Source organism: Protopterus annectens, chromosome 2.part0 (assembly GCF_019279795.1).
Source record: "Protopterus annectens isolate FY-2018-M chromosome 2.part0, PAN1.0, whole genome shotgun sequence".
In the NCBI taxonomy this organism is placed as follows: domain Eukaryota; kingdom Metazoa; phylum Chordata; order Ceratodontiformes; family Protopteridae; genus Protopterus; species Protopterus annectens.
Window position 1 is genome coordinate 1,859,406,863 of NC_056728.1, and position 26,824 is coordinate 1,859,433,686.

A 26,824-nucleotide genomic window follows, 5' to 3' on the forward strand; every position below is an offset into this window, starting at 1 on the left:
TGCAATTCTCAGTCTATAGCACTACAACAGAACAGTCTTGTCCTCTGCACAGGTTACTGGTGAAAGGGCTCTTCAGTCCAATCTACTTGAGCATTAACAAAGAATATTACTTCAGCTGAATGAACTTAAGGTCACAAAGCACCAATGAAAACGGATACAAGACAGAACACAAGTGACGTTAGGTTATGAACACTTACAAGACATTCTGTTGCACAATGTACGAATTTAAGACATTTAAAATCTCTTACCATAGGTACAGGAATTCTGGAGATCTAAACCTGTGGCAAAATTGAGTGCATGCACTTGAGGGTGAAGCCCCTCTGAAAAAAATACTTAAAGCCTTCAGCAAGTTTTATAGTTTTCACTGTGCTGCCTGTATATTGCAAATCAAGGTTAACATTAAAATGCCATACTGTTCTTGTCTGGGCAAATCTTTTACATGTAGTCTCATCTTGATCCCTTAAAGGGTTTTACAAATAATTGTTGGCTTAAAGACTCAAGTTTTAGTATTAAACTTGAATAAAAAGTTTTGGTACTGAATGAAGTTCATGCCTGTAGGATTTTTCTGCAATTTACCGTACAGACGTTAAGCCAATCTACTCCAGAGTCTCCACTCTGCTTTGCACAGCACTTTAGAGTACCCAAAGCAATTTTAGCACCCTTGAGCAACTTCAGCTCAGTCAAGAGACTCAGATGTTCTCCACTGCCAAACCATGTACATGTTCAAACACAATCACTCATGTCAGGCGTGCATCTCTGGGTTTTACACAAACTACAATTTAATCAACAGCAGCATCAAGCCCCCTACAGACTTAGTTTGTCAAAAACATTGTTCCCTGAAAAATAATTATAAACATGCAAAATTTGGTAAGAGAAACAAACCTTTTCTTTAACATTTTCAAACGAAGAAGGAGAAACCACTGAAAAGCAGACTAGAAATACATCTGTTTGGGGGTAACTTAAGGGTCGTAATCTGTCGTAATCTTCCTGACCTGCAGAAATGTAAACCAGCATTAGAAAAATGACACTACACACTTTGAAAAATCATACTCTATGTACTGTTTTCAAACATTAAAGACACTGCAGGAAAAGAAAACTTATTGGTACCAACCTTAAGAAACAGAAGTCTAGCACTTAAAATGAGATCTACAGGGTCCTAGTAAATATGTCCCTGCACTGCAGCTATAATAAATTCTCAGCAGACTCTTCTAGGCTGTAACACTACCCCTTTCTTGCCATGCCCACAATCAACTCTCCTGTTCTGTGGCACAGTAAGAAAGTTGAGCAAACAGAAGACTTGAGATGAGCTTGAGATGAGAAAAAGGAAGTAAATGGTGGGACAGCAGAAAGGCAGAGACAAACGTTCTTGTGGACATACTAACTTTATGTACGTAACTTAAATGGACAGTAATTTCAGACGCAGCTCTCTACACCAAGCACAACCTCCCTTAAGAGCATACAGGGAAGCACACTCTAGGCCTGGGGATGGACTTTGTCCCTCTCCATGCCCCAAACAAAACTCCACACTGACCACTTTGGAGCTCTGTGTCCCTGCTCCAAGTAACTGACACCCACTTGGATATTTGATTTTACAAACACCCACACTCTCTGGGAAAGGCTGGCACAGATTTACCACCCATGCCCCCTCTGCCCAGACTATAAGGCAATAACACTGCCACCAATCAGCTACTCTAAAGGCTCTTACAAGGGTATCCAATTATACAGAGTACAATTAATACTATTAAAAATGGAAGAGCATGACCAGACAAGCAAGTCTTCCAGGAGCAGCCATAGTGCCAACAAAATAAATACAAGTACTCCTAAGATATTAAAAGCATTTTCTAAAAGACTGGCCACAATGAAAGGTAGAGAAATATTTTAAAAAATAAACAGAAAACATGAGAATACTGAATATCCAGTTACCACACACCAAGAGTTCCAACTACAGAGGATAAACAGTTGGAGGGAGTCGCATAGAAGCAGAAAAATACTTACCTAATCTCACTACATTTTCCTGACTAAAGTACAGTTGTGCACACTTACCATAAATGTAGATGGTTCAAGTGTATTCACTGCTGCAGTCATCACATTTGAGTTATCTGCTTGTAGTAGCAGTCAGTTGGTCTGATTATCAAAGTCTTGGGTCCCGCTTCGGTTGCAGTCTTATCTTCCTTGACGTCAGGTAGTCAGGGGTATAAAGCATGCAGTAGACGCCATTACATCAGTTTGTCTTGCCCCCGATGTCAGGTGCCCCCAATAGGAAGCAATTTTATATATATATATATATATATATATATATATATATATATATATATATATATATATATATATATATATATATATATATATATATATACACATATATACATATATATACACACATATACACACATATATATATATATATATATATATATATATATATATATATATATATATATATATACATATATACATATATATATATACACACATATATACACACACATATATATATATATATATATATATATATATATATATATATATATATATATATATATATATACACACACACACACACACACACACACACACACACACATAGTTATACCTCCAACAAAAAAGCAAATACACCAAAAAGCTTTTAAGCATAGTAAAGCAGAAAATAGAAGAAGTCTATAACAAAATAAGTCAGGGGGCTGGAGGGAGGGTAGCCAGGACTGCAACAGTGAATACACTCTAACATCTACATTTATGGTAAGTGTACACAACTGTACTATGTTCTTAGTGTTTCACTGTTGCAGTCACATTTGGGTAGATTCCGAAAGCTAAGGATGGGAGGAGGAATTTAGATAGCATTAGGACCAGCTATAAGGCTCTGCAAGACTGCAGTGGCAAAGCCAGCTCTGGATTTACAGAAAATTGGCAAATGGTAATCCTTGATGAAAGAATGTACAGAACTCCAGGTAGCAGCTTCTAGAATGTCCCTGGTAGGGACACCTCTGAGAAAGGCTGTAGAGGCAGATGCAGCCCTTGTGGAATGTGGTCTAATCCCCTGTGGGATAGGTTTTCCATGATGCTTATACCAGAAATGAATGCACTGGCCTATCCATTTAGAAATGGTTTGCTTTGAAATAGCCTTCCCCTCTGTCCCTGCAGCAAATGCCACCAGCAGTTGTTCAGATTTCCTTTGAGGTTTAGTCCTGTCAAAGTAAAATCTAAGTTGACTGTGCACATCTAAGGAGTGCAGTATCCGTCCCCCTTTGTTCTGTGGATTAGAAAAGAAGGTTGGCAAATGAATGGACTGATAAGAGCCACACTGGATACTACCTTGGGCATGAAGGAGGGACTGGTCCTGAGGGACACCATGTTCGCATAAAAGATGATGAAAGGCTCCACTGCAATAAGTGCCTGTAATTCAGATACCCTTCTTGCTGCAGTGATTGCTTAAAGGAAGGCCGTTTCAAAAGAAAGGAATTTTAACTCTGCACTTGCAGCTGGCTCAAAAGGAGGAACAGCGAGTTTTTTCCAATACAAAGTTAAGGTCCCAGGCTGAAGTTGTGGCTCTCCTGGGTGGTCTAAGTTTTTGGCCCATCTGAGGAACAGCTTGAGCAGTGGATGAGAGAAGAGGGGTGGTTCTGTGTTACAATGAGCTGAAATGGCTCAGTCATGAATTTTGGAGGAAAAAGAAAGGCCCTTGTAAAGCATCTCAGTTAAACATTGAAGACTCTGAGGTAAATTGGGTGCTGCTGTGCCAATCCCTTGAGTTTGGTTCCAGGCACAGAATCTTTTCCACTTTTCGGCATAAGATTTTCTAGTATTAGGCCTCCTTGCCTCCAAAAAGTCATCCAACACTTGTTTACTGAGGGATGGTAATGGAGAGATTAGGTAATTAGATTAAGTAATTAGCCAGGCTGCCAGGTTCAGGGTTTGAAGCTGAGGGTGCAGAATCTGGCTCTCCTGCTGTGACAGCAGGGTAGGGGTCTGAGGCAGGTGCTATGGAGCCAGCAGTGACAGTGCGCAAGAGGAGGTACCAGTGTTGGCGTGGCCAGTCTGGTGCAATCAGTATCGTCCTTGGTTTGTCCAGTTTGATTTTTAGTACTTTGGAGAGAAGCAAAGGAAGAAAGGCATAACCTGATAGATTTTCCCAGCTGAAGGACAGAGCATCCACTTTCCCAGCTTGTTTGTGGGAGTCCTTGTGCAGAATTTGTCCAACTGGTAGTCCTGGGGGGAAGCAAACCAGTCTATATCTGGGCCCCCCCCCATTTGTTTATCAACATGTTGAAAGTCTTTGGTTCCAGTTTCCACTCGTGTGGGTCCATGAGACTTCTGCTTAGTTGTATGCCAATGTATTTAGTTTTCCTGGCAGGAATTGAGCCTGTAGATGCACTTGGTAGCTCAGCCATGGCTAGTCTGCAGTGGTGATATGAATGGGTACCCCGTTGCTTGTTTATGTACCACATAACAGTGGTGTTGTCTGTCTTTCACATTAATTGTCCTGGAAGAATGTGGTCCTTGAAGGCTGTCAGAGCACCTTTCACATTAATTGTCCTGGAAGAATGTGGTCCTTGAAGGCTGTCAGAGCATTCTGTACAGCTAACATTTCTTTTTGATTGATATTGCAAGTGCATTTGACTTTGGTTCCATTTGCCCTGAATGCAATTCCCTGCCAGGTGAGCCCCCCCATGCATAGTCTGCATCTGTTAGGGTTTGGATGGCAGGGGGTAGAGTGAATGGTAAACCTTTGTTTTGGTGGCAGGCCTCTGCCCACCAAAGGAACTCTAACTGTAGGCAAGGAATGATAGGAATCATTCTTCTAGATCCTGAGACTATTGACACCATAGGCTTTTTAGATACCATTGTAATTTCCTGATATGCAGTTTTGCGTATGGAATTAGTAGAATGCAGGAGGCCATGAACCCCAAGACTTGCAGTATTTGCCTTGCAGATAGCAGGGTTTTTGTGGCCATTAGTTTGAAGTTAGTTGTCAAATTAATTTGTTTCTCTGGCGTGAGGAAAGCCATCTGGGAAGTTGTTTTTAAGCTTGCTTCCAGGAATATAATTTGCTGACAGGGTACCAGATGTGATTTCTTTTCATTTATGGTGTACTCCAGACAAGTTGGAACCTTTTGTACAAATGCCAGATGATTTAAAAGTATGTCCTGGCTCTCTGCCTGAATTAGACAATCGCCCAGGTATGGGTATATTTGAATATTTGCCTGCAAAATGCAATGACTGGAGCTAAGCACTTTGTGAACACCCTGGGCGCAGTAGATAAGCCAAAGCGCAGTGCAGAGAAAGTATAGTTGTGTACACTTTACACTCTGGTATTCACTGCTGCAGTCATTATTTGGGTTATCTGCTTGCAGTAGCCCTCAGTCAGCCTGATTAACAAAGTCTTGGTTCCTGCATCGGTTGCTGTCCCTTCTGGGATGTCAGGGGTATAAAACATGCAGACAACGCCATTACATCAGTTTTTCTTGCCCCAGACATCAGATGCCCCCTAATGGGAAGCAATTAAATCTATAAATATACAAAGTTATACCTCCAACAAAAAAGCAAATACACCAAAAGGCTTTTGAGCATAGTAAAGGAGAATAAGGTATAGCAAAAAAAAGAAAGGGAGCTGGAGGGAGGGTAACCAGGTCTGCAACAGTGAATACACTCTTAACATCTACATTTATGGCAAGTGTAAACAATTGTACTGTGTTCTTCGTGTTTCACTGTTGCAGTCATCACATTTGGGTAGATTCACAAAGCTAAGGATGGGAGGAGGAATTTAGAAAGCATTAGGACCAGCTATAAGGCCCTGCAAGACTGCAGTGGTAAAGTCAGCTCTGGATTTAGAGAAAATTGGCAGATGGTAATGCTTGGTGAAAATATGTACAGCAGATAGCAGCCTGTAGGATGTCCCTGGTAGGGACAACACTGAGAAAGGCTGTAGAGGTAGATGCAGCCCTGGCTGAGTGGGGTTTGATCCCCTGTGGGACAGGTTTTCCATGGTGCTTGTAACAGAAATGAATGCAATGGCCTATCCATTTGGAATGGTTTGGTTTGAAATAGCTTTCCCCTCTGCCCCTGCAACAAATGCCACCAGCAGTTCAGATTTCCTTTGAGGTTTAGTCCTGTCCAAGTAGAATCTAGGTTGCCTGTGCACATCTGAGTGCAGAATCCGTTCCCCTTTGTTCTGTGGATTAGGAAAGAAGGTTGGCAAATGAATGGACAGAGCCACACTGGATACCACCTTGGGCATGAAGGGATTGGTCCTGAGGGCCTGTAATTCAGATACCGTTCTTGCTGAAGTGATTGCTAAAAGGAACGCCATTTCCAAGAAAGGAATTTTAAGTCTGCAGTAGCAGCTGGCTCAAAAGACGGAAGAGTGAGTTTCTCCAATACACAGTTAAGGTCCCAGGCTGGAGTTGCAGCTCTCCTGGGTGGTCTTTACATTTTTAGCCCCTCTGAGGAACTGCTTGAGAAGTGGATGAGAGAAGAGGGGAAGGTTATGTGTTATAATGAGCTGAAATGGCTGAGGCATGAATTTTTATGGAGGAGAAAGACAGGCCCTTGTGAAGCATCTCAGTTAAGTATTGTAAAATATGAGGTAAATTGGGCACTGCTGTGCTCATTCCCTTGACATTGGCTCCAGGCACACAATCGTTTCCATATTTCAGCATAAGATTTTCTAGCACTAGGCTTGCCTTGCCTCTAAAATGATATCGCATCACTGGTTTACCGAGGGATGGTAAAGGAGAGATTAGGTAATTAGCCAGGCTGCTAGGCTCGGCGTTTGAAACTGAGGGTGCAGAATCTGGTTCTCCTGCTAAGACAATAGGGTAGGAGTAAGTGGCAGTTGCCATGGCCCACCAGTGAGACACTGCGCAAGAGGGGGTACCAGTGCTGGTGTGGCCAGTCTGGTGCAATCAAAAATGTCCTTAGTTTGTCTTGCTTGATTCTTTAGTAGTACTTTGGAGAGCAGAGGCAGAGGAGGAAAGGCATAAACTGATAGGTTTTTCCAGCTGAAGGACAGAGCATCCACTTTCCAAGCTTGTTTGTGGTGAGTCCTTGTGCAAAATGTGTCCAATTGATAGACCTGTTTGCCTCCCCCCAGAACTATATCTGGGCTCCCCCATTTGCTTGTCAACAAGTTGAAAATCCTTTGTTCCAGTTTCAACTCATGAGGATCCATGAAGTTTGCTTAGTTCGTCTGCCAGTGTATTTAGTTTTCCTGGCAGAAATTGAGCTTGTGGATGCACTTGGTAGTTCAGGGCTGTGTTCCACAAGGCCATGGCTAGTCTGCAGAGGGGGTAGGAATGGGTACCCCCCTGCTTGTTAATGTACCACATATAACTGTGGTGTTGTCAGTCATGATCAGTAGTTGTCCTGGATGAAGTAAGTCCTTGAAGGCTGTCAGAGCATTCTGAACAGCTAGCATTTCTTTCTGGTTGATATACAGATGCATTTGGTTTGGGATCTATTTGCCCTGAATGCATCCCCCTGCCAGGTGGGCCCCCAACCATAGTCTGATGCGTATGTAGTTAACGGTTTGGGTGGCAGGGGGTAGAGTGAATGACAGTCCCTTGTTTTGGTGATGTCTCTGCCCACCAAAGAAACTCCTGTTGTAGGCAGGGAATGAGAGGGATCATTGTTTCCAGGCTGTGAATTTTGACTCCATAAACTTTTTAGGTACCATTAAAGTTTCCTCATATGCAGTCTCGCATATGGAATTAGTAGAATGCAGGATGCCAAGAAACCCCAAAGCCTGCAGAATTTGTCTTTCAGATAAAGTACAGTTTTGTACCTACCATAAATGTAGATGTTAGAGTGCTAATACAGCTGCAGTAATTACAGATGGGGTTCTCTGCCATCAGGCGGGTCCTCGTTCGGCCAAATTCCAAAGTCTAGGTCCGGCGTCGGTTGTTGTCGCTTTCTTTCCTGACGTCAGTGCGACAGGGGTATATACAAGACACAGCAGACGCCATTTTCTTCAGTCTTTCTTGCCCCAGATGTCAGGTGACCCCAGAAGGAAGGCAATACATAAATTATATATATAATCATGCAATGCAATATAATCCAAAAATCAGTAGTTGCAAGCAAATACACCATAGAAGGATAACCCAATCAGGTTGTATGAGGATGTGTTAGCCACTAGGCCTTTACCAAGAGGGGAAGGAGGGAGGGAAACCTGTACTGCAGCTGTAGTAGCACTCTAACATCTACATTTATGGTAGGTACAAAACTGTACTATGTTCACCGTGCATACAGCTGCAGTAATTACAAATGGGTAGAATCCCAAAGCTACACACAGGGTGGTAGGCACTAGGTGGAACTGGGAAGAGCCAGAATGCCCTGCAAAACAGCAGTGGCAAAGCCTGCTCTAGTTTTGGAGTATAAAGGCAGGTGGTAGTGTTTTGTGAAGGTATGCACAGAACTCCAAGTGGCTGCCTCCAAAATATCTTTGGTAGGGACTCCTCTGAGGAAGGCTGTAGAGGTAGCTGTGGCCCTTGTGGAGTGGGATCTGATGCCTGTAGGAACAGATTTGCCATGAAAGGAGTAACAAAACCGTATGCAGTGGCCTACCCATTTTGAAATTGTCTGTTTGGAAATTGGCTTCCCTTGAGCTCCTACAGCATAGGACACAAAGAGTTGTTCTGATTTCCTGAAAGGCTTTGTTCAGTCCAAATAGTAACGTAGCTGTCTATGGATGTCTAAGGAATGTAGCAGCCTTTCCCCTTTGTTTTGAGGATTGGGGTAAAAGGTAGGTAAGTGTATGGCCTGATTTAAAGCTACCCTGGATACTACCTTAGGCATAAATGACTGGTTGGTTCGTAGGGAAACCCTGTCCTGATGGAAGATGAGAAAGGGCTGCACAGCCATGAGGGCTTGTAGTTCCGAAACCCTACGAGCTGAGGTAATGGCCAGAAGGAAAGCTGTTTTCCAGGACAAATATTGCAAATCTGTTAAGGCAGCTGGTTCAAAGGGAGGTAAAGTTAATTTTTCTAGAATGTATTTAAGATCCCAGGCTGGTATTGGTTGTTTCCTTGGAGGTCTTATATTCTTAGCCCCTCTGAGGAACTGTCTTTAAGAGTGGGTGAGAGAATAAGGGTGGATCAGTGTTGTATTCTGCAGAAATGGCTGAGGCATGAATTTTGATGGAGGAAAATGAAAGTCCACTGTTCAACAGCTCAGCTAGATACTGTAATATCCGAGGCAAATTCAGTTTTCTAGGATCCTGGCCTTTTTTCTCATTCCAAGCGCAAAACAGTTTCCATTTTGCGGAGTAAGCCTTTCTAGTAGATGGCCTTCTGGCCTCCAAAATGACATCCTGCACCTCTTTGGAGAGTAGGGTCTGTTGTGGCGTTAAGGAATTTTCCATGCAGTTAGATTGAGTGTTTTCAGCTGACTGTGAAGAGTTTTGTAGCTGTGCTGAGTCAGTAGAAGAGGCATTAGAGGTAGGGTCCAGGGAGGAGTATGTGTTAGGCTCCTCAGGAGTGGGTACCAGTGTTGTCTTGGCCAGTCTGGAGCAATCAGTATCATTTTCAGTCTGTCTGCTCTTGCTTTCAAGAGCACCTTGGGCAGAAGAGGCAAAGGAGGGAAGGCGTAAACTGTCTGAGCTGCCCAACTGAAAGAAAGGGCGTCCACTCTCCAGGCCTTTGGATGGAAGGTCCTTGAGCAGAACTTTGTCAATTGATGATTCCTGTGGGAGGCAGAGAGATCTATGTCTGGCCTTCCCCACGCTTGGATTATCTTTGTAAACACTTGAGGATGCAACTTCCATTCGTGCGGGTCTGTCATATTTCTGCTTAGATTGTCTGCCAGCATGTTTTGCAATCCTGGCAGGTACTGTGCTTGAAGATCGATTTGCCATTCCAGAGCCAAGTTCCAAAGTGACATGGCTAGCCTGCACAGGGGGTATGAATGTGTTCCTCCTTGTTTGTTTGTTTGATTATGTACCACATTACTGTGGTGTTGTCTGTTCTTATCAATAATTGCCCTGGATGCAGGAGGTCCTTGAAAGCTGTAATTGCATTGATCACTGCTAGCATTTCCTTTTGATTGATGTGAAGGTGCTTTTCCTTTTGGGACCATTTGCCCTGAATGCACCTGTCTGTCATGTGTGCCCCCCAGGCGTAGTCTGAGGCGTCTGTTGTGATGACTTGATTTGCTAGAGACTTGCAGAATGGTAGACCTGTGTTTGTTTGGCATGCTTGGGCCCACCATAGAAATTCCTCTTGCAAGCATGGGATTATTGGTATTATTGTTTCCAAACTGTGGCTGTGTTGAGACCATAGGTTTTTTAGGTACCATTGAAGTTTCCTCATATGCAACTTTGCACATGGGATTAGAAGAATGCAAGATGCCATAAAGCCCAGAGCCTGCAGGATTTTCCTTGCAGTAAGCCTTGTACAATTTGCTAGTATTTTGAAGTACTGAGTTAGTTGCCCCTGTTTTTCTGGTGTAAGATAGGCCATCTGGGTGGTTGTGTCCAAGTTGGCACCCAGGAAAGTTATTTTCTGAGATGGTGTTAGCCTGGATTTCTCTTTGTTGACTGTGTATCCCAGAGAATTCAATAACCATGTTACATAAGCCAGATGTTCCAGAAGTATGTGTTTGCTGTGCGCTTGGATCAGGCAATCGTCCAAATAAGGGTAAATTTGTATCCCTTGAAGTCTGCAGTAGGCAATTACTGATGCCAGGCATTTCGTGAATACTCTGGGCAGTAGATAAGCCAAAGGGCAATGCAGAGAATTGATAGTGGATTGAACCTGCAAGAAATCTGAGGTATCTTCTGCAGCTTTGTCTGATTGGGACATGCAGGTATGCCTCCTTAAGGTCCAATGTTACCAGCCAAAACTCCTTGCCCAGCATGGGAAGAAGCTGCTGTAAGGTGAGCATCTTGAATTTTGGTACGAGTAGAAATGTGTTTAGGATGGATAAGTCCAAAATGGGTCTCCAGTCGGTTCCTTTCCTTGGTACCAGGAATAGTCTGGAATAAAAACCTTGACCTTGTTCGTGAGTAGGTACCTCTTGAATAGCTTTCATGTCCATGAGCTTTGAAATTTGTATTTGAACCTCTGCCCTTTGATTGTGTGGCAGGTTCGGCATGCCTCTCATTTTTGGAAGAGTGTGAAAATGAAATCTGTAGCCTCTGTTTATAATGTCCAGGATCCATTTGTCTGTTGTGATAACATGCCAATTTCTTGTAAATAATGCCAGCTTTCCTCCCAAGGGCGCTGCCAGCTGAGACTTGCTTGGCATGAAAAGGGGAAAGTCATTGGGTTTGTTTCCTGTATTGTTGTGCACTGTCTTCGCCACCTCTTGGTGCTGGAGTTTGCCATTGTCTGCCTCTATATGATCCTTGAGATTGTCCTCTGCCCCTTGTGCGCCTGTATCTACCTCTTTGGGGCTTGTCCGTGGCTGGAAAGGACCAGTTTTTTGAAGGCCAATTTCTGCTGAAACGTGGTGGTTGAACCTGTAGAAAAGCTTTGACAGTTTGCATAGATTTAGCTTTTTCTTCCATTTTCCGTAGTATCTCCTCAGCATTAGTACCAAATAATACATCCTTTTGTAAAGGAGCATCTAGTAGTTTAGCTTTAACATGATCAGGCAAGGTTTGTTCCCTAAGCCAGACATGCCTACGAATGACTGATCCTGTAACCGCAGCTTTACTTGAGGCCTCTAGAGCATCATAGCCACATTGTAAGGTGTGCTTACCTACTTGTTCTGCACTATGCATCATATCCTGCAACTCCTTCAAATCTGGTTGTTCAGGTTGTGACATTTTATTCCTTAATTGTGATAACAAACTGCTGATATTTAAGCATATGGAACTGACAATTTAAGGCCCTCATGGCTAGGGTGGCCGAGGTATATACCTTTTTCCCCACCTTCTAAGGATCTAGACTCTCTTGAAGGTAGTGGATTCTTAGCAGTAGAGGCCTTCATTCCCTTGGGGCCTTGAGATATGGTTTCAGGGTCAGCATTATGGCTTTTGTAAAGAAATTGGTGAGAGTTAGGGACTCTGTAGTACCTATCAGGCTTGACTGGGGCAGGAGGCAGGGAATCCGGATTAAGGCAAGCCTCTGAGTAAACCAAGTATGTCCAAGACAGGAGGTATTGCCAGAGGTCTGTGCTGAGGTAGCAAAAGAAATTCCCTAAGTCTTTTCTTGGAATCAGAAAAGTCTTGGCCTTCCCAATGGAAGTGTTCCCTCAAGGTATGCAAGGCTTCCCCAAAAGAAAAATCCTCTGGGGGAGATACAGAAGGAATGGACTGCTCTGCATCAGAATCTTCAAAAGGGGAGTACGAGTGTTCCTCTTCATCAGAATGTTCTGAAATAATGGAGCCCTGGTCAGAAGAGGGAGAATCTTCCTCCACTCTGGGTCTCTTGTCCGGAGGAGGTTGGGAACCCCTGATAAGAGTAATTAAATCCTCAGCCACTTTTAGCATCTGCTTTTTAGGCATGGGGCCTGGAGATGGGCCCTGTGCAACAGGCCTCTTGGGATGCATGGCTGATTTGGACTTAGTAAAGGCCTTTATGGAAAAGGAAGATGAGGGTCTAAAGACACCATGGGTGGAAGTGGACCTGTCCACATTAGGAGGCTCAACACTCACAGTGGCTTCTGTAGGTGTAGTCTGGGTATGGGCAGAGGCACCTGCGGTCTCGGTTACAGAAGACACCGCCAGAGAAGTGTCGTCGGTAGTCAGGGGCTGAGTAGGCGCCTCGCTGAGAACCGGACCACATGTAGTCTGTTTTGGCGTGGTGTCAGTGGAGACCGCGGACCTTGCGTGTCGATCTTTGTCCTTGCGTTTTTTGGACAAAACGGTAGTCTGAGTCTCCGACATTTTATAATCAAAAGCTTTACCAAAAAAGTGCTGGGCGAACTCCGCTTAATAGTGCGTTTATTGAAAGTAGCACAAAAGCGACAGCCCAAGACGTTGTGGTCTGGGCCTAAACAAGGTATGCAGAGGGAATGGAAATCCTTATGCGGTATTTGCTTCCCACAAGAAATACAATTGTTAACTTTGTCTGACATCGGTCTGAGGCAAGAAAGGTTTCCCCAACAGGGTACTTAGCTTTAAAGAAGACTTCGGTTTCCAAATTTTTGTAATTTCAGGAGCTGGCCGACCGGCACTTGCGAACTGCTTCTGCTTCGGGCACCGCGTGGCAAAAAAGACTGAAGAAAATGGCGTCGGCTGTGTCTTATATACCCCTGTCGCACTGACGTCAGGAAAGAAAGCGACAACAACCGACGCCGGACCTAGACTTTGGAATTCGGCCGACCGAGGACCCGCCTGACAGCAGAGAACCCCATCTGTAATTACTGCAGCTGTATGCACGATGAACACCTGGATTTTTGTTGCAATTTGTTTGAAGTATGTTGTCAATTGCTTGTCTGGCGTGAAGTAAGCTATCTGGGCAGTTGTATTCAAGCTTTCACCCAGGAATGTAATTTGAGAGGGTACCAGTTGTGATTTCTTTTAGTTTAATGGTGTACCCTAGAGGTTTCATAGATTGGTACTAGGCTATCTGCCCTAAGGCCTATGCAAGCCTAGCCATAACAATTCCCTGGAAATTTCTTCCCACAATATTTACTTCTCTGGGCCCCTGTCTAGCAGGGCGACTGACATGATCCCGGGGTGAATTTCCCATCTCCCATCCAATCATCAAGGTTCCTTTTGAAGAGGGCCAATGAGGCGCTCTAGAGCGCTTGACATGTATGGGCAAGTCTATTCCAGAGTATGGGGAGTCTCTGGGTCAGGAACCTATCCCTCCAGCATGTTTTTTTCATTGCGATAAGGTTTAGATCCCTGAAGCGTGTGGCTCTGAGGGATTGGGATTTCTTTAAATGGAGCATGTCCAACAGCTCAGGGTTTGACATGGCCTTGTATGTTAAGCAGAGATCGCCTCTGAGTAGACAATATGCCACAGAGTATAGCTGGAGTTTTTTTTTTTTTTTAGACTGTCAGCATATGGCATCTGCTTTAGGCCTGTGATTCTTTTAGTGAGGTATTTCTGTGGCCTTTCCAACTGTTACACATGTCTTGTGAGGTACATACCAAATGAGGCATTATACTCTATAATGGGTCAAACGAGGGATGAGTACAGTGGGATAATGACCTCTTTCTGGATGAAAAGCCCTTAATGATGAGGTGTGCCACACAGAAGGATTTCCTGACTGTTGTGGCGATGTGGTTATCGAAAGTGAGACCACTGTCCACTTGTGTCTCTAAGTCTCTCATCACACTTTCGATGTTTAGTGTCCTGCCACCTATGTGGTAGTTCATGGGTACATGTTTTTTTCCAAAGGGGATAACTATACATTTCTTGACATTAAGCTTGAGCCTATGGCTCTGGCACCAGGCATCTGTTTCTGTAATGCCCTTTTGTAGAATATTCACATTAGTTGGGGATTCTATAATGGCTCCCAGTTTGCAGTCATCTGCAAACTTTGTTAGCCAGAGTCCCTTAGTGTTGGCTTGTACTTCAGAGAAGTAGATACCAAACAAGAGTGGTCCCAGGACTGAACCCTGAGGTACTCCACTTGTCTGGAGCTGGATTCGGAGTCTGCTACTTTTACAGTCTGGGTTTGTCAGTAAGCCAGTTGGCAACCAGAGTGACAAAAGTTATGTACTCACCATAACGTTCCATCTGAATAGGTACTTCATTTGTCTGCAACCTGTGGGTATCGGATCCGAGCCGGCAGCTTCACTAGCTAAAAGATCCGAGCTCCTAGCTCCTCCCCTACCCATAATCCCCTGCTGCCTACTGTATTACCTCAGATCGAGTTTGTTCAGTCCAAAAAAATCACACCTTCGACAGAGGATCAAGTACTGCCTAACCTCATAAAAAATAAAATTTTTCAGGTGACCAGGTATCATGATATGGTTAGGGGGCATGGAGGGGGGGGGGGGGTCGGTTGCAGACAAATGAAGTACCTACTCAGATGGAACGTTATGGTGAGTACATAACTTCTTTATCTGAAGTAGTTACTTCATTTGTTCTGCAACCTGTGGGACACAGTCCCCAGCTACCTATAAAAATAACCCTGGGTGGCCTTACGGAAGGATATTCCGAAGCACCGCAGAGCCAAAGGAAGCCCTACTCCTCAAAATCATATCCAATTTATAATGGGAAATAAACGTATGAGAAGAGGACCAAGTAGCTGCTGAACATATGTCGTCCAAAGGAACTCTGGACCAGAAGGCTGCTGATGTAGCAATGGATAGTGTTGAATGAGCGTGGATTCCCATAGGGACTGGTTTATCTGAGGACGTATACCCGTGGAATATGCACTGAGAAATCCAATTCGCTAGGGTTACTTTAGAAATTGCCTTTCCTGTAGCTGATTTGGCAAAACTGATCAGACTTGCGAAAATCTTTAGTCCTGTGCAGGTAGAAACGTAGTTGCCTGTGTACATCCAGTTTGTGCAATGTGTGCTCCCCTTTGTTCTGAAAATTTGGGAAGAATACCGGTAAATTGATTGATTGGTTAATATTTGACTCTGAAGCCACCTTTGGTAGGAAAGACGGGTTAGTCCTGAGAGAGAGACTATCCTTGTGAAAAATGAGGTAGGGGGGTTTCATGCACAGGGCTTGGAGTTCTGAAACCCTCCTGGCTGACGTAATAGCCACTAAAAAGGCTGTTTTCCAAGACAAGAATTTTAATGGAACCGAGGTGGGAGGCTCAAAAGGTGGACTTGTCAAAGCTTGTAGGATTAAAGTCAAGTCCCATGGAGGAAGCACAGACTTTACTGGTGGCTTCAAAAGAAAAATGCCCCTCAAGAAGGTTTTGCATATCTTTGAAGATGCTACAGATCCCAGTCCATCTCCCACGTGAAAATGGGAAATGGCTGCTAGTTGTACCTTAACAGTGGAAGCGCTCGCTTCTTTTTGAAAGATTAGCGACAGAAAATCCAGAATCGTTGAATAGGGACTGTAAAAGGATCCAGGCCCTTGCCCTCGGCCCAGATGGAAAAACGTTTCCATTTACTATTGAAAATTTTTCTGGTAGCAGGCTTATGGGCCGCCACCAGAATGGCTTCACTGGTGATGAGATATCGGGAGTCCTAGCCATCAGAGGAACTGGATCAACCAAGCAGTCAGCATGAGGTTTAGCAGGTATGGGGTCTGGCATCCCGCAGGATGCGAAATCAAATCTGGAATGGGATCCAGAATCCATGGAGGAACTATACTGTGAGACCGCAGATAAGGGAACCAGATCTGACGAGGCCAGAATTGGGCTATGAGGATAACTTTGCTCCCCAACCGACGTGCTTTCTGAATGAACTTAGTCATAAGCAGGAGGGGGGATAAGCATAAAGAAAACTGGGTGGCCAAGCATGCACCAGAGGGGTCACCCCTGAAGGGGGAAGTATTGCAAAGTACTCGCTGCACTTCGTGTTTGACGGAGAGGCGAAAAGATCGCGAGGCCAACCCCATGCGCGGAAGATCTGCTTCGCAACTGAAGGATTGAGACACCACTCATACGGGGTGAGAATCACCAGACTCAGTTTGTCCACCAATATGTTGGACCGACCCAGAATGTGCATTGCTACCAGAAAGCGGTTGGTGGATATCGCCCATTCTCACACTCATAGCCTCTCGGCAGAGGGGATAAGACCTGGTTCCCCCCTGTTTATGTACCAGACTACCGCCATGTTGTCTGTCTGGATCGCAATAGTCCCTAGAGGGAGAAGGTCGTGGAGAGCTTGCAACGCTAAAAGCACAGCTCTCATCTCTAGGGCACTGATGTGCAAAGCGGCCTCTATGGGGGTCCACGTGCCTTGGACTGTTCTGCCCGAACAATGCCCCCCCAACCGAGGCGAGAAGCATCCGTGGTCAACGTGGCTTGGGGTGGGGGAAATACAAAGGGCCTCCCTTCCTGCAGCTCTCGCGAGTGAAGCCACCAAAGGAGGGAGTCCCTGCAAGTTCTGCTCAGTGGAATAGGAGTGTTCAGCGAGTGAAACACTAGTGACCATTAAACTTGGAGTCCACTGTAAGACCCTCATTCGTAGGAGAGCATGAAGAGAGAGACCGATTGCTGCCATAGACCCCAGTGCCCTCAGGACTAACTCCACCGCAGGAGCTGGGCTTCGAAGAAGGTTTAAGATCTGATGCGATAAGCTGTTGAGCTTGTCCAGGGTTAGGAAGGCCTGAGAGATGCAAGTGTCCAATTTGGCCCCTATAAACTCCAAAACCTGCACTGGTTGAAGGAAGGACTTTTGAAGGTTCACTGATATGCCCAAACTCTGGGCGAAAGTCAGAGTATAATCCCTTGCAACACAGAGTTGATGCCCCCAGTGCCCTCAGGACTAACCCCACCGCAGGAGCTGGGCTTCTAAGAAGGTTCAAGATCTGATGCGATAAGCTGTTGAGCTTGTCCAGGGTTAGGAAGGCCTGAGAGATGCAAGTGTCCAATTTAAACCCTATAAACTCCAAAACCTGCACTGGTTGAAGGAAGGACTTTTGAAGGTTCACTGATATGCCCAAACTCTGGGCGAAAGTCAGAGCATAATCCCTTGCAATACAGAGTTGATGCCTGTTGGGCGCGGCAAGGAGCCAGTCGTCCATGTACGGGAACACCTGAATGCCCTGGAGTCTCAGGTGGGCTGCAAACACTGTCATGACCTTGGTGAACACCCTCGGGGCTGAGGTGAGGCCGAACGGGAGAACCCTGAATTGATAATGACAGTCTCCCAGCAGGAAGCAGAGGAACCTCCTGGATCACCTGTCCATCAGAGTGTGGTAGTACGCATCCTTGAGGTCTAGAGAGCACATCCAGTCGTTCTCCCGAAGAAGGGGGAGAATAGACTGAAGAATGACCATCCGGAACTTCAACTTGGGGACGAACAGGTTCAGGGCGGACAGATCTAGAATTGGTCTCAAGTCGGTCTTCTCTGGCACCAAAAAGAACCTGGAGTAGTAGCCCAATCAGGACTGGTCTGGGGGGACAGGCTGGATGGTTCTCTTTCCTAGCAGCTTTGACACCTCTGAAGCTGCTGCCTCCCTTTGATCAGGTGGGACATCGGGGAGGCGCTTGACTTTGGGGGGTAGGTTCATGAAGGGAATGGTGTAACCTCTGGATATGATTCGGAGCACCCATCTATCTGTCGTGATTGACTCCCAATTTGACAGATGCTCCGATAAACGCCCCCCCCCCCAACTGCCTCCAGAGAGGGACAGCCGGGTAAGCCCTCAGGGCTGTTGCGCGGGCCTGTCTGAGAAAGGTTCCCTAGACCCGAAGTTATGCGGCCCCCCTCTGCCTCTGGGCCGGCGTCCACCTTGTCCTCTGCCTCTAGAGGACGAGGGGTCCGAAGCCGGATGACACTGCTGAGACTTGCGGAACCACAACTTTTTTTGTACCCTCTGATTCCTTGAAAAGGATCGTTGGGGATTCGAGAAGCAGACCCAGAGTCTTCCCATCCTTCTCGTTTTGGACCAGTGTTTCGCGTACAGTCTTGCCAAAAAGCGCATTCGTGAAGGACGCCTTGAAGGGTTCTGTGAAATCACAAAGGCGGAGCCAGGCGTGACGCCGCAAGACTACCCCAGCTCCGCTAACCCTAGCGACTCCCTCCGTAGCATGAGAGTAGCCACATGGACGTGTTAGAGATGGACTTTAGAGTGGCTACACGAGTCGCAAATGTGCTTTGATCAGCGACCGTCATAGACGCTGGGAGGGCTGCAGCGTATTCCTTAAGTCTCGCTGTAGCCTGATAATGTGTGCCATATAGTTCAGCGCCCTTATGGAGAAGGTTGCTGAAGCAAACATCCACTTCCCAATACGGTCCATCTCCCGAGATTCCTTAATCCGGAGGATGGACAGAGGAACTCTCCTGTGCGAGTTCCTTCTTCGTGGCAGCTGCCACCAACATGGCATCAACAGGGGACCCCTTAGCCCTGGACTGCCTATCTGCGGGGTGCTAAGAACTTTGTCGGGACGTCTAGGGATTGGCTCCACGGTGTCGGGCTCTTTCCACACCCTGGTGGTGATCAAGTCCACCAGGGGGTCAGCCGGGGGGACACCCAGGAGGTAGATGGGCCTGCCTCAAATGACTCCAGGAACACCAATTCGTCTGAGGAAGGTTTTTGGGCAGACCACCCCCCTCTAATACGCAACATTTCCATGATGTCTCCAAAGGAGACATCCTCGGGGGGTGACCTTGGGGAACATTCCCCTTCATCCAAATCCGTGTCCGTGATGAGGGACTCAGGGGAGTCCAAGTGCCTCCTTTTACACTGCCGTTTGCGAGGCACCTCCTCGGTGGGACTGTCGGAGGAGGGCTCGCCCACGGGGTCCTGTTCCTCTAAAGGAACTGGAGGGTTTCAGCAGGCTGTCCCATACGATGGATGATGGAGGATAGACCCACATGCATAGGGAGAGCGGGAGGATCCGAGGCCCGGACCGGGGATCTGGAAGACCGACGGCACTCTCTCCACTACCTCAAAAGCCGAAGGAGAAAGTACAGTTTTGTACCTACCATAAATGTAGATGTCCGAACTGGATAGCATCTGCAGTCATAACAACTGGGTTGTCCTGTCGTCAGGCAGCCCTTCGGTCGGCCGGATTCCAAAGTCTGGGTCCGGCTTCGGCTGATGTCGCACTCCACCCGACGTCATCACCGCTGGTCTTCGGGTATAAAGGCATCAGCCGACGCCATTTTCCTCAATGTTTCTTGCCCCAGATGCCAGTTGCCCTCTTGGAAGGCTAAATTTTGGATAAATGCCAATGTTTCCAAAAGGATAGAAGGTAAACACAAAAAATAAGCATGTATGTACATATATACAACCAAATACACCATAAGAGACTCCCCCCACCAGCTAGCTATTAGGAGGGTACATACCCTAGGAGTACCACAGCGGGGAAGGAGGGAGGGTAATCCTGACTGCAGATGCTATCCAGTTCGGACATCTACATTTATGGTAGGTACAAAACTGTACTATGTCCTTCATGGATGCATCTGCAGTCATAACTGGGTAGAATACCATAGCCAACTAGGGGAGGAGGAAGAAAATAAATTATGGTGTGGTTAGGATCCCTTGCAGTACAGCAGTGGCAAACCCTGCTCGGGACCTGGAATACAGAGGTAAAATATAATGCTTGGCAAATGTATGCACGGAGGTCCAAGTAGCCGCCTCAATAATGTCCTTGGTTGCCACTCCTCGTAAGAAGGCTGTGGTAGTGGCTGTTGCCCTTGTAGAATGAGGCCTTATGTTCTGTGGAATTGGTTTTCCATGAAAGGAGTAACAGAATCGTATGCAATTTCCTATCCATTTAGAGATTGTTTGTTTGGAAATTGCTTTTCCTTCCCTTCCTGTTGCATAGGCTACAAAAAGCTGGTCAGTTTTTCTGTTACTTTTGGTTCTGTCCAGGTAGTAGCGTAGCTGTCTATGTACATCCAAGGTATGCAGCATTCTTTCCCCTCTGTTTTGTGGATTGGGGAAGAAGGTAGGTAGGTGGATTGCCTGGTTTAAAGACACTCTGGATACCACCTTAGGCATAAATGTAGGATTAGTTCTCATGGACACCCTATCTTGGTGGAAGATTAGGAAGGGTTGTACTGCCATTAGGGCCTGAAGTTCAGAAACCCTCCTTGCTGAGGTAATTGCCAGTAGGAAAGCAGTTTTCCATGACAGGTGCTGTAGATCTGTTGTTGCTGCTGGTTCAAAAGGAGGGAGTGTCAACTTTTCTAGTACAAAGTTAAAGTCCCATGCTGGCAATGGTGGTTTCCTAGGAGGTTTTACATTCTTGATCCCTTTGAGGAACTGCCTGAGTAGAGGATGTGAAAAGACAGGTGTATCAAAGCTGTATTCTGCTGAAATAGCTGATGCATGTATCTTGATGGAGGAATAGGACAGGCCTGTATGTAGAAGCTCTGCCAAATACTCCAGAATGTTAGCAATATCTATATTCGACACATCTTTTCCTCTTTCAGTACTCCAAATGACAAACCTTTTCCATTTTCCTGCATAGTTTCTTCTTGTTGAAGGTCTGCGGGCTTCAAGGATAATGTCTTTAACCCTTTGGGAAAGATCTGGATTAGTTGCTGCTATGTGATGTTCCATGCAGTCAGTTGCAAAGTTTTTAGGCTTGGATGCATGATGCTGTAGTTGTTCTGAGTTAACATCAAAGGCATCAGGGGTATTGACCACATTTTCTCCCGAGACATGCTCCTCAGCAATGGGTACCAGTGTTGTCTTGGCCAGTTCGGAGCTATCAGGATTATCCTTGGACGTTCCTCCTTGATTTTTAGTAATACCCTGTGTATCAAGGGAAGAGGTGGAAATGCATATGCTGTCAGACCTTTCCAGCTGAAGGAGAGCGAATCCACCTTCCATGCAAGTGGGTGGAATGTTCTTGTGCAGAATTTTTTGAGCTGGTGATTGGGAGGGGAAGCAAATAGATCTATCTGTGGCATTCCCCATTTCTTTGTGATGGTCTTGAAGATGTCCGGGTGTAGCATCCATTCGTGAGCATCCGAGGTGGTTCTGCTTAACATGTCTGCTAGAGTGTTCTCCTTTCCCGGTACAAATATTGCCTGTAACTGGATGTTGTAGCTGAGTGCCAGGTTCCAAAGGTCCAAAGTCATTCTGCATAGGGGGTATGAATGAGTGCCTCCCTGTTTGTTGATGTACCACATGACTGCGGTGTTCTGTCCTTATCATCAAATGGCCTTCTTTGAGAAATGGTCTGAATTTTTGGATTGCCAGTTTTACTGCCAGCATTTCTTTTTGGTTGATGTGTAGGTGTAGCTGGTCCTGAGTCCACAATCCTTGTACGCATTTGTCCAGCATGTGTGCCCCCAATCCTAGGTCTGAGGCGTCTGTTGTGATGGTTTGGCTTGCTCGAACGTTGTGGAAGGGTAGGCCTGGGTTTGACTGGCATGTTTGAGCCCACCATAGGAACTCTTGTTTTAGGCATGGGATTAGTGGTATTTCTGCTTCTAGGCTGTGCCTGTGTTGAGACCATAAATTCTTTAGGTACCACTGTAGTTTTCTCATATGCAGTCTGGCATGTGGGACCAAGATTATGCATGATGCCATGAAGCCCAAGGCCTGCAGAACTTTTCTTGCTGTTAGCTTGTTCTGTTTTGTTAATGCCAAGAAGTAAAGAGAGAGCTCTTTTTGTTTTTCTGCAGTTAGGAATGTCATTTGTTTTACTGTGTCCAATTCCGCGCCCAAGAAAGTCCATGTTTGGGATGGTATCGGCCTTGACTTTTGTAAATTGACTGTATCCCAGGGCTTGTAGCAAGTAAATGACCCTTTGTAAATCTGTTGTCAGCTTGCTTTTGTTGTCCGCTTGTAGCAGGCAGTCGTCCAGGTATGGATAAATTTGGATTCCCTGTAGTCTGCAGTGGGCGATTACTGATGCCAGGCATTTTGTGAATACTCTGGGCGCAGTAGATAAGCCAAAGGGCAATGCTGAGAATTGATAATGCTCTGATCCTGCAAGAAATCTGAGGTATCTTCTGCAATTTGGTCGAATGGGGACGTGCAGGTATGCCTCCTTGAGATCTAGAGTTACCAGCCAACACTCCTTGCCCAGCATGGGAAGAAGTTGCTGTAGGGTCAGCATTTTGAATTTTGGGACAATGATGTATGTGTTTAAGATGGACAGGTCGAGAATAGGTCTCCAACTTTTTTCTTTTCTTGGAACTAAGAATAGTCTGGAGTAGAATCCTTTGCCCTGTTCTGTTATTGGTACTCTTTCCACAGCTCTCATCTTTGTTAATTGCATAATCTGCTGTAGAGCTTCTATTTTTTGATTTGGAGGCAGGTTTGGCATTCCTCTTTTGACTGGTAAAGTGTGGAAGTGGAACCGGTATCCTTGGTCTATGGTTTGCAAAATCCACTTGTCTTTTGTGATATAGTGCCAATTTTTCGAAAATAAGGCTAACTTTCCGCCTAATGGTGCTGCTATTTGCTCCCTGGTAGGCGGAGTTAGAGTCAAGTCACTGTGATTGTCCTGTTGCAGTGGTAGTGGTTGTGTCTGTGCCTCTGTTATTACCTTGCCACTGTCGTCCTCTGTAGGCACCTCCTCTGGACTGATTTCTTCCTCTGGAACGTCTATTCCTGCCCCTTTGGGATCTTGGAGTCAGGAAAGGACCAATTTTTGGCAGGCCAGTTCCTGCTAAACCTTGGGGGCTGAACCTGTAAGAAATCGTTAACTGTTTGTACAGATTTTGCCTTCTCTTCCATTTTCTTCATTACCTGCTGGGCAGGTGTACCAAATAAACTGGCCTTATCCATAGGAGCATCTAATAGCTTAGCTTTAACATGATCCGGTAAGACCTGCTCTTTCAACCATGCATGTCTTCTTATCATTGTGCCAGTCATGGCTGATCTAAATGAAGCCTCCAGTGCATCATAGCCACATTTTAAGGAATGGTTACTAACCTGTTGTATGTTATTTACCATTTCTAATACATATTTCTTATCTATAGAGTCATCAGAGGATAGCTTTTTAGTTAACTGATCAAGCATAAACTCTTGGTATTGTATCATGTGAAATTGACAGTTTAAAGCTCTAGCTGAGAGGGTAGCAGAAGTGTAAATTTTTTTGCCCCATCTGTCTAACGACCTGGATTCCCTTTCTGAAGGTATAGGGTTTTTTGTTGTGGTTGAGGCTACTGCATTAGGCCCCTGGAAAATAGTTTCGGGGTCCGCAAGTGGGGCCTTGTATAGGTGGTGATGAGTGTCTGGCACCCTGTAAAATCTATCAGGTTTGGCAGGGGCTGGAGGTAAAGAATCAGGAGCAGTAAAGACATCATTAAATGCATCATCCACAACAGGCAAAACAGGAGGAATAGCTAAGGGCCTATGTTGTGGTAAGTGCAGAAAAGTCCTAAGCCTTTTTCTTGAATCTGAGAAATCTTGTCCCTGCCATTGGAATTGCTCTCTCATGGCATGTAAGGTTTCCCCAAAGGAAAATTCCTCTGGTGGAGAGGCAGCTGGAATGGATTCTTCAGCATCAGAGTCTTCATAAGTAGAAAAAGGATCCTCTGGCTGTTCTGCAATGTCGGAGTCATCCGCAGAATCAGAGGACACTGGCTCGGGGGGCTCTGTCCTAGGTCTCTTTTCTGGTGGCTGAGAGGCCCTGTCTGGGTGAGATTGGGACCTCCTAATTAAAGATATTAAATCTTCTGCCAGAGTAAGCATTTGTGAACTGGAAGGGGGCCTGTGTGAGGGTGGTTTAACAGGCACTGACTTAGCAGATTTTGCTGCTTTAGCCCTGGCAAAGGCCTTGATAGACATGGCTGCAGGGGGTCTTGCAGCACCACGTGCTGGGGTAGATACATCCAACGGGATGGTGTCAGATAACTCACTAGAAGCCACAGTTGTAGGCAAAATTTCTGAGGGCAATTCAGGTAAAGTAGCGGGAGCCTCAGTAGTAGTCATGGATTCGGCTGAAGATTGACCAGTTTTCTCGGTTTCGGCCGAAACAGACACTCGCGGTTTGCTTGACCGTGGTTTCGGCCGAAACCGCGGGCTGCGAGTGTCGGTCTTTTTCTTGGCGCTTTTAACAATTTGGGTAGTCGGAGGATCCGACGGCATAATGTACGCAAAGTCTGAGCCGAAAAACTGTTCAGCAAACTCCGACCGATGCCTTAGCGTTCGTCGGTTGAAGGAAGCACAGGCCGAACAGGCTGCTACGTCGTGGTCTGGGCCTAAGCAAGGCAGACAGTAAGAGTGGAAATCTTTATGAGGTATTTGTTTCCCACAAGTTAAACAGTTATTGACTTTTTCTGACATCGGCTGAGGCAAGAAAGAGTCCCCAACGGGGTACTTAGCTTTTTAGAAGTCTTCGAAGTAGTATTCGGTAGTAGTAATCTCTGGATCTGACCGACCGGCACTTGCGAACAGCTTCTGCTTCGGGCGCCACGCGGCAAGAAAGACTGAGGAAAATGGCGTCGGCTGATGCCTTTATACCCGAAGACCAGCAGTGATGACGTCAGGTGGAGTGCGACATCAGCCGAAGCAGGACCCAGACTTTGAAATCCGGCCGACCGAAGGGCTGCCTGACGACAGGACAACCCAGTTGTTATGACTGCATATGCATCCATGAAGGACATCTACTTTCCCCAGGATCCGAAAGTAGACTCCTCGGCTCTGAAGCAGGGATCGGCGTCGGAGCCGAAATGGTCGGATCCGAGAGAGAAGTGTGCTCCGACCGACACTGCGCCAGAGACGCACCAATCCCCACGGATCCGATGCTCGGCCCCGAGAGCTAGGATCCGACACGCTTGAGGGTACGGTCGGCGAAGATACCGGAACTATCGGTGCCAACGAAACCCCGGCTCCGAAAGGGCCCGGATCCGATGACTCCAAAACCCTAAAGTGGGTCGGAGAAGGAGTGATCGAAGCAAAGAGGGACTGCACTCCCCCCCCTGAGGGGGGGGGGCAAGAGCACCCCATCTGCATTTGGGTCTGCAGGAATCAACGCATCATCCGATTCATGTCCGCATCGCTAAGGCTCCTGGTCGATCTAGAGTAAGTCGTCAAGGCGGGCCTGGAGGGCCGCCTCGACTAACTTGAAGGAGACCGGTACTCCTCCGGCTCCAGCGAGAACCGAGGTGAACAGAGCCGAGAGGGGGAGGATCTGGAGACCTTCGAGGGAGAGCGAACAACTTTAGATGGGGGGGCTGAGGGGTGATTCACAGACCGCCTTTTATGTGACCTGTGCTAGTCTTTCTCCTTATGTCTCTTTTCTTTGGAGACAGAAGCACTTGCGCCCCCCGAACCCTGCATAGCAGAGGGAGTTTGAGTGCCAGGCGGAGTGGGGGGAGCTAAAGGCACCGGGGCTACGGTAGCAGCCTGAGCCTTCAAGGGGGAGGAAGAAGCAGAGTCCTGGGGAAGTAAGCCCGCCAGGATCAGCTTGTTCTTGCCCAGGGATTAAAGGCTGCACAAATTGGGCAAGCCGTTTAAGTGGGCCACTCCCAGGCACAAAACGCACTGAGTGTGGCCATCAGCTGGGGAAAGCTTATGGCCACACTCAGAGCACTTAGAAAAAACGGCCTTGGGCCCTTCAGCCATTTCTTAATACACACACCCAAACACTAAGGGGGGAGGGGAACAACACGCGACGCTAAGACTAAAAACTACTACAGAAAAGGGTTCTAAACTAATTCTACTAGGGGAATTACTACCACAACACACGCTAACTAAACAAAAATTAAATTTAAAGATATTTTCTCAGAGAAAAATGAAACTATCTCACCAAGCCTAAGGAGCTCTTCACAAGTAGCTGCTTCAGCCGCGGCAAACTCTATCTGGGATTATGGGTAGGGGGGAGGAGCTAGGAGCTCGGATCTTTTAGCTAGTGAAGCTGCCGGCTCGGATCAGATACCCACAGGTTGCAGAACAAATTAACTACTTCAGATGTAGGGATTTATGCCCAGCTTAGTAAGTTTATCTATGATTCCAGAGTTGGGGATGGTGTCGAAGGCCTTGGTGAGGTTCAGATAGGCTGTGTGGACCGCCTTACCCTCGTCCACTGCTCTGAAGACTGATTCGAAGAAGTCAACCAGATTCAGGAGACAAGATCGGCCCTTCACATACCCAAACTGGGTGGGGTCCAGTGTTTGAATGTTGCCAATGTCTGTTTATAAGTTCCATGATAATGCGTTCCATGCCCTTGCAGATCAGGCTTGTCAGACTGATGGGACGGTAGTTCCTGGGATCTAAGGTGGATCCTTCCTTGTGGAGCAGGATAAATGTAGCTGTGCGCCACTCAGTGGGCACGAAGCCTGAGGTGAGGCAATGATTAAACAGGACACTTAGGTGGGGTGCCAGTTCATTTTGTAGTTCATATAGTACACAGCCTGGGATGTCATCTGGTCCCATGG

At 46.2% G+C, this 26,824-nt stretch overlaps 1 protein-coding gene across 2 annotated transcripts in view; it reads right to left on the reverse strand.

Moving 5' to 3' along the window:
• CDC42 (cell division cycle 42) overlaps positions 1-26,824 on the reverse strand; it is a 648,190-nt gene that overhangs the window by 211,881 nt on the left and 409,485 nt on the right. For both annotated transcript variants that reach the window (XM_044061886.1, XM_044061887.1), the window contains exon 4: positions 883-992. In XM_044061886.1, the coding sequence (XP_043917821.1) occupies positions 883-992 (110 nt within the window). The remainder of the gene's footprint in view (positions 1-882; positions 993-26,824) is intronic.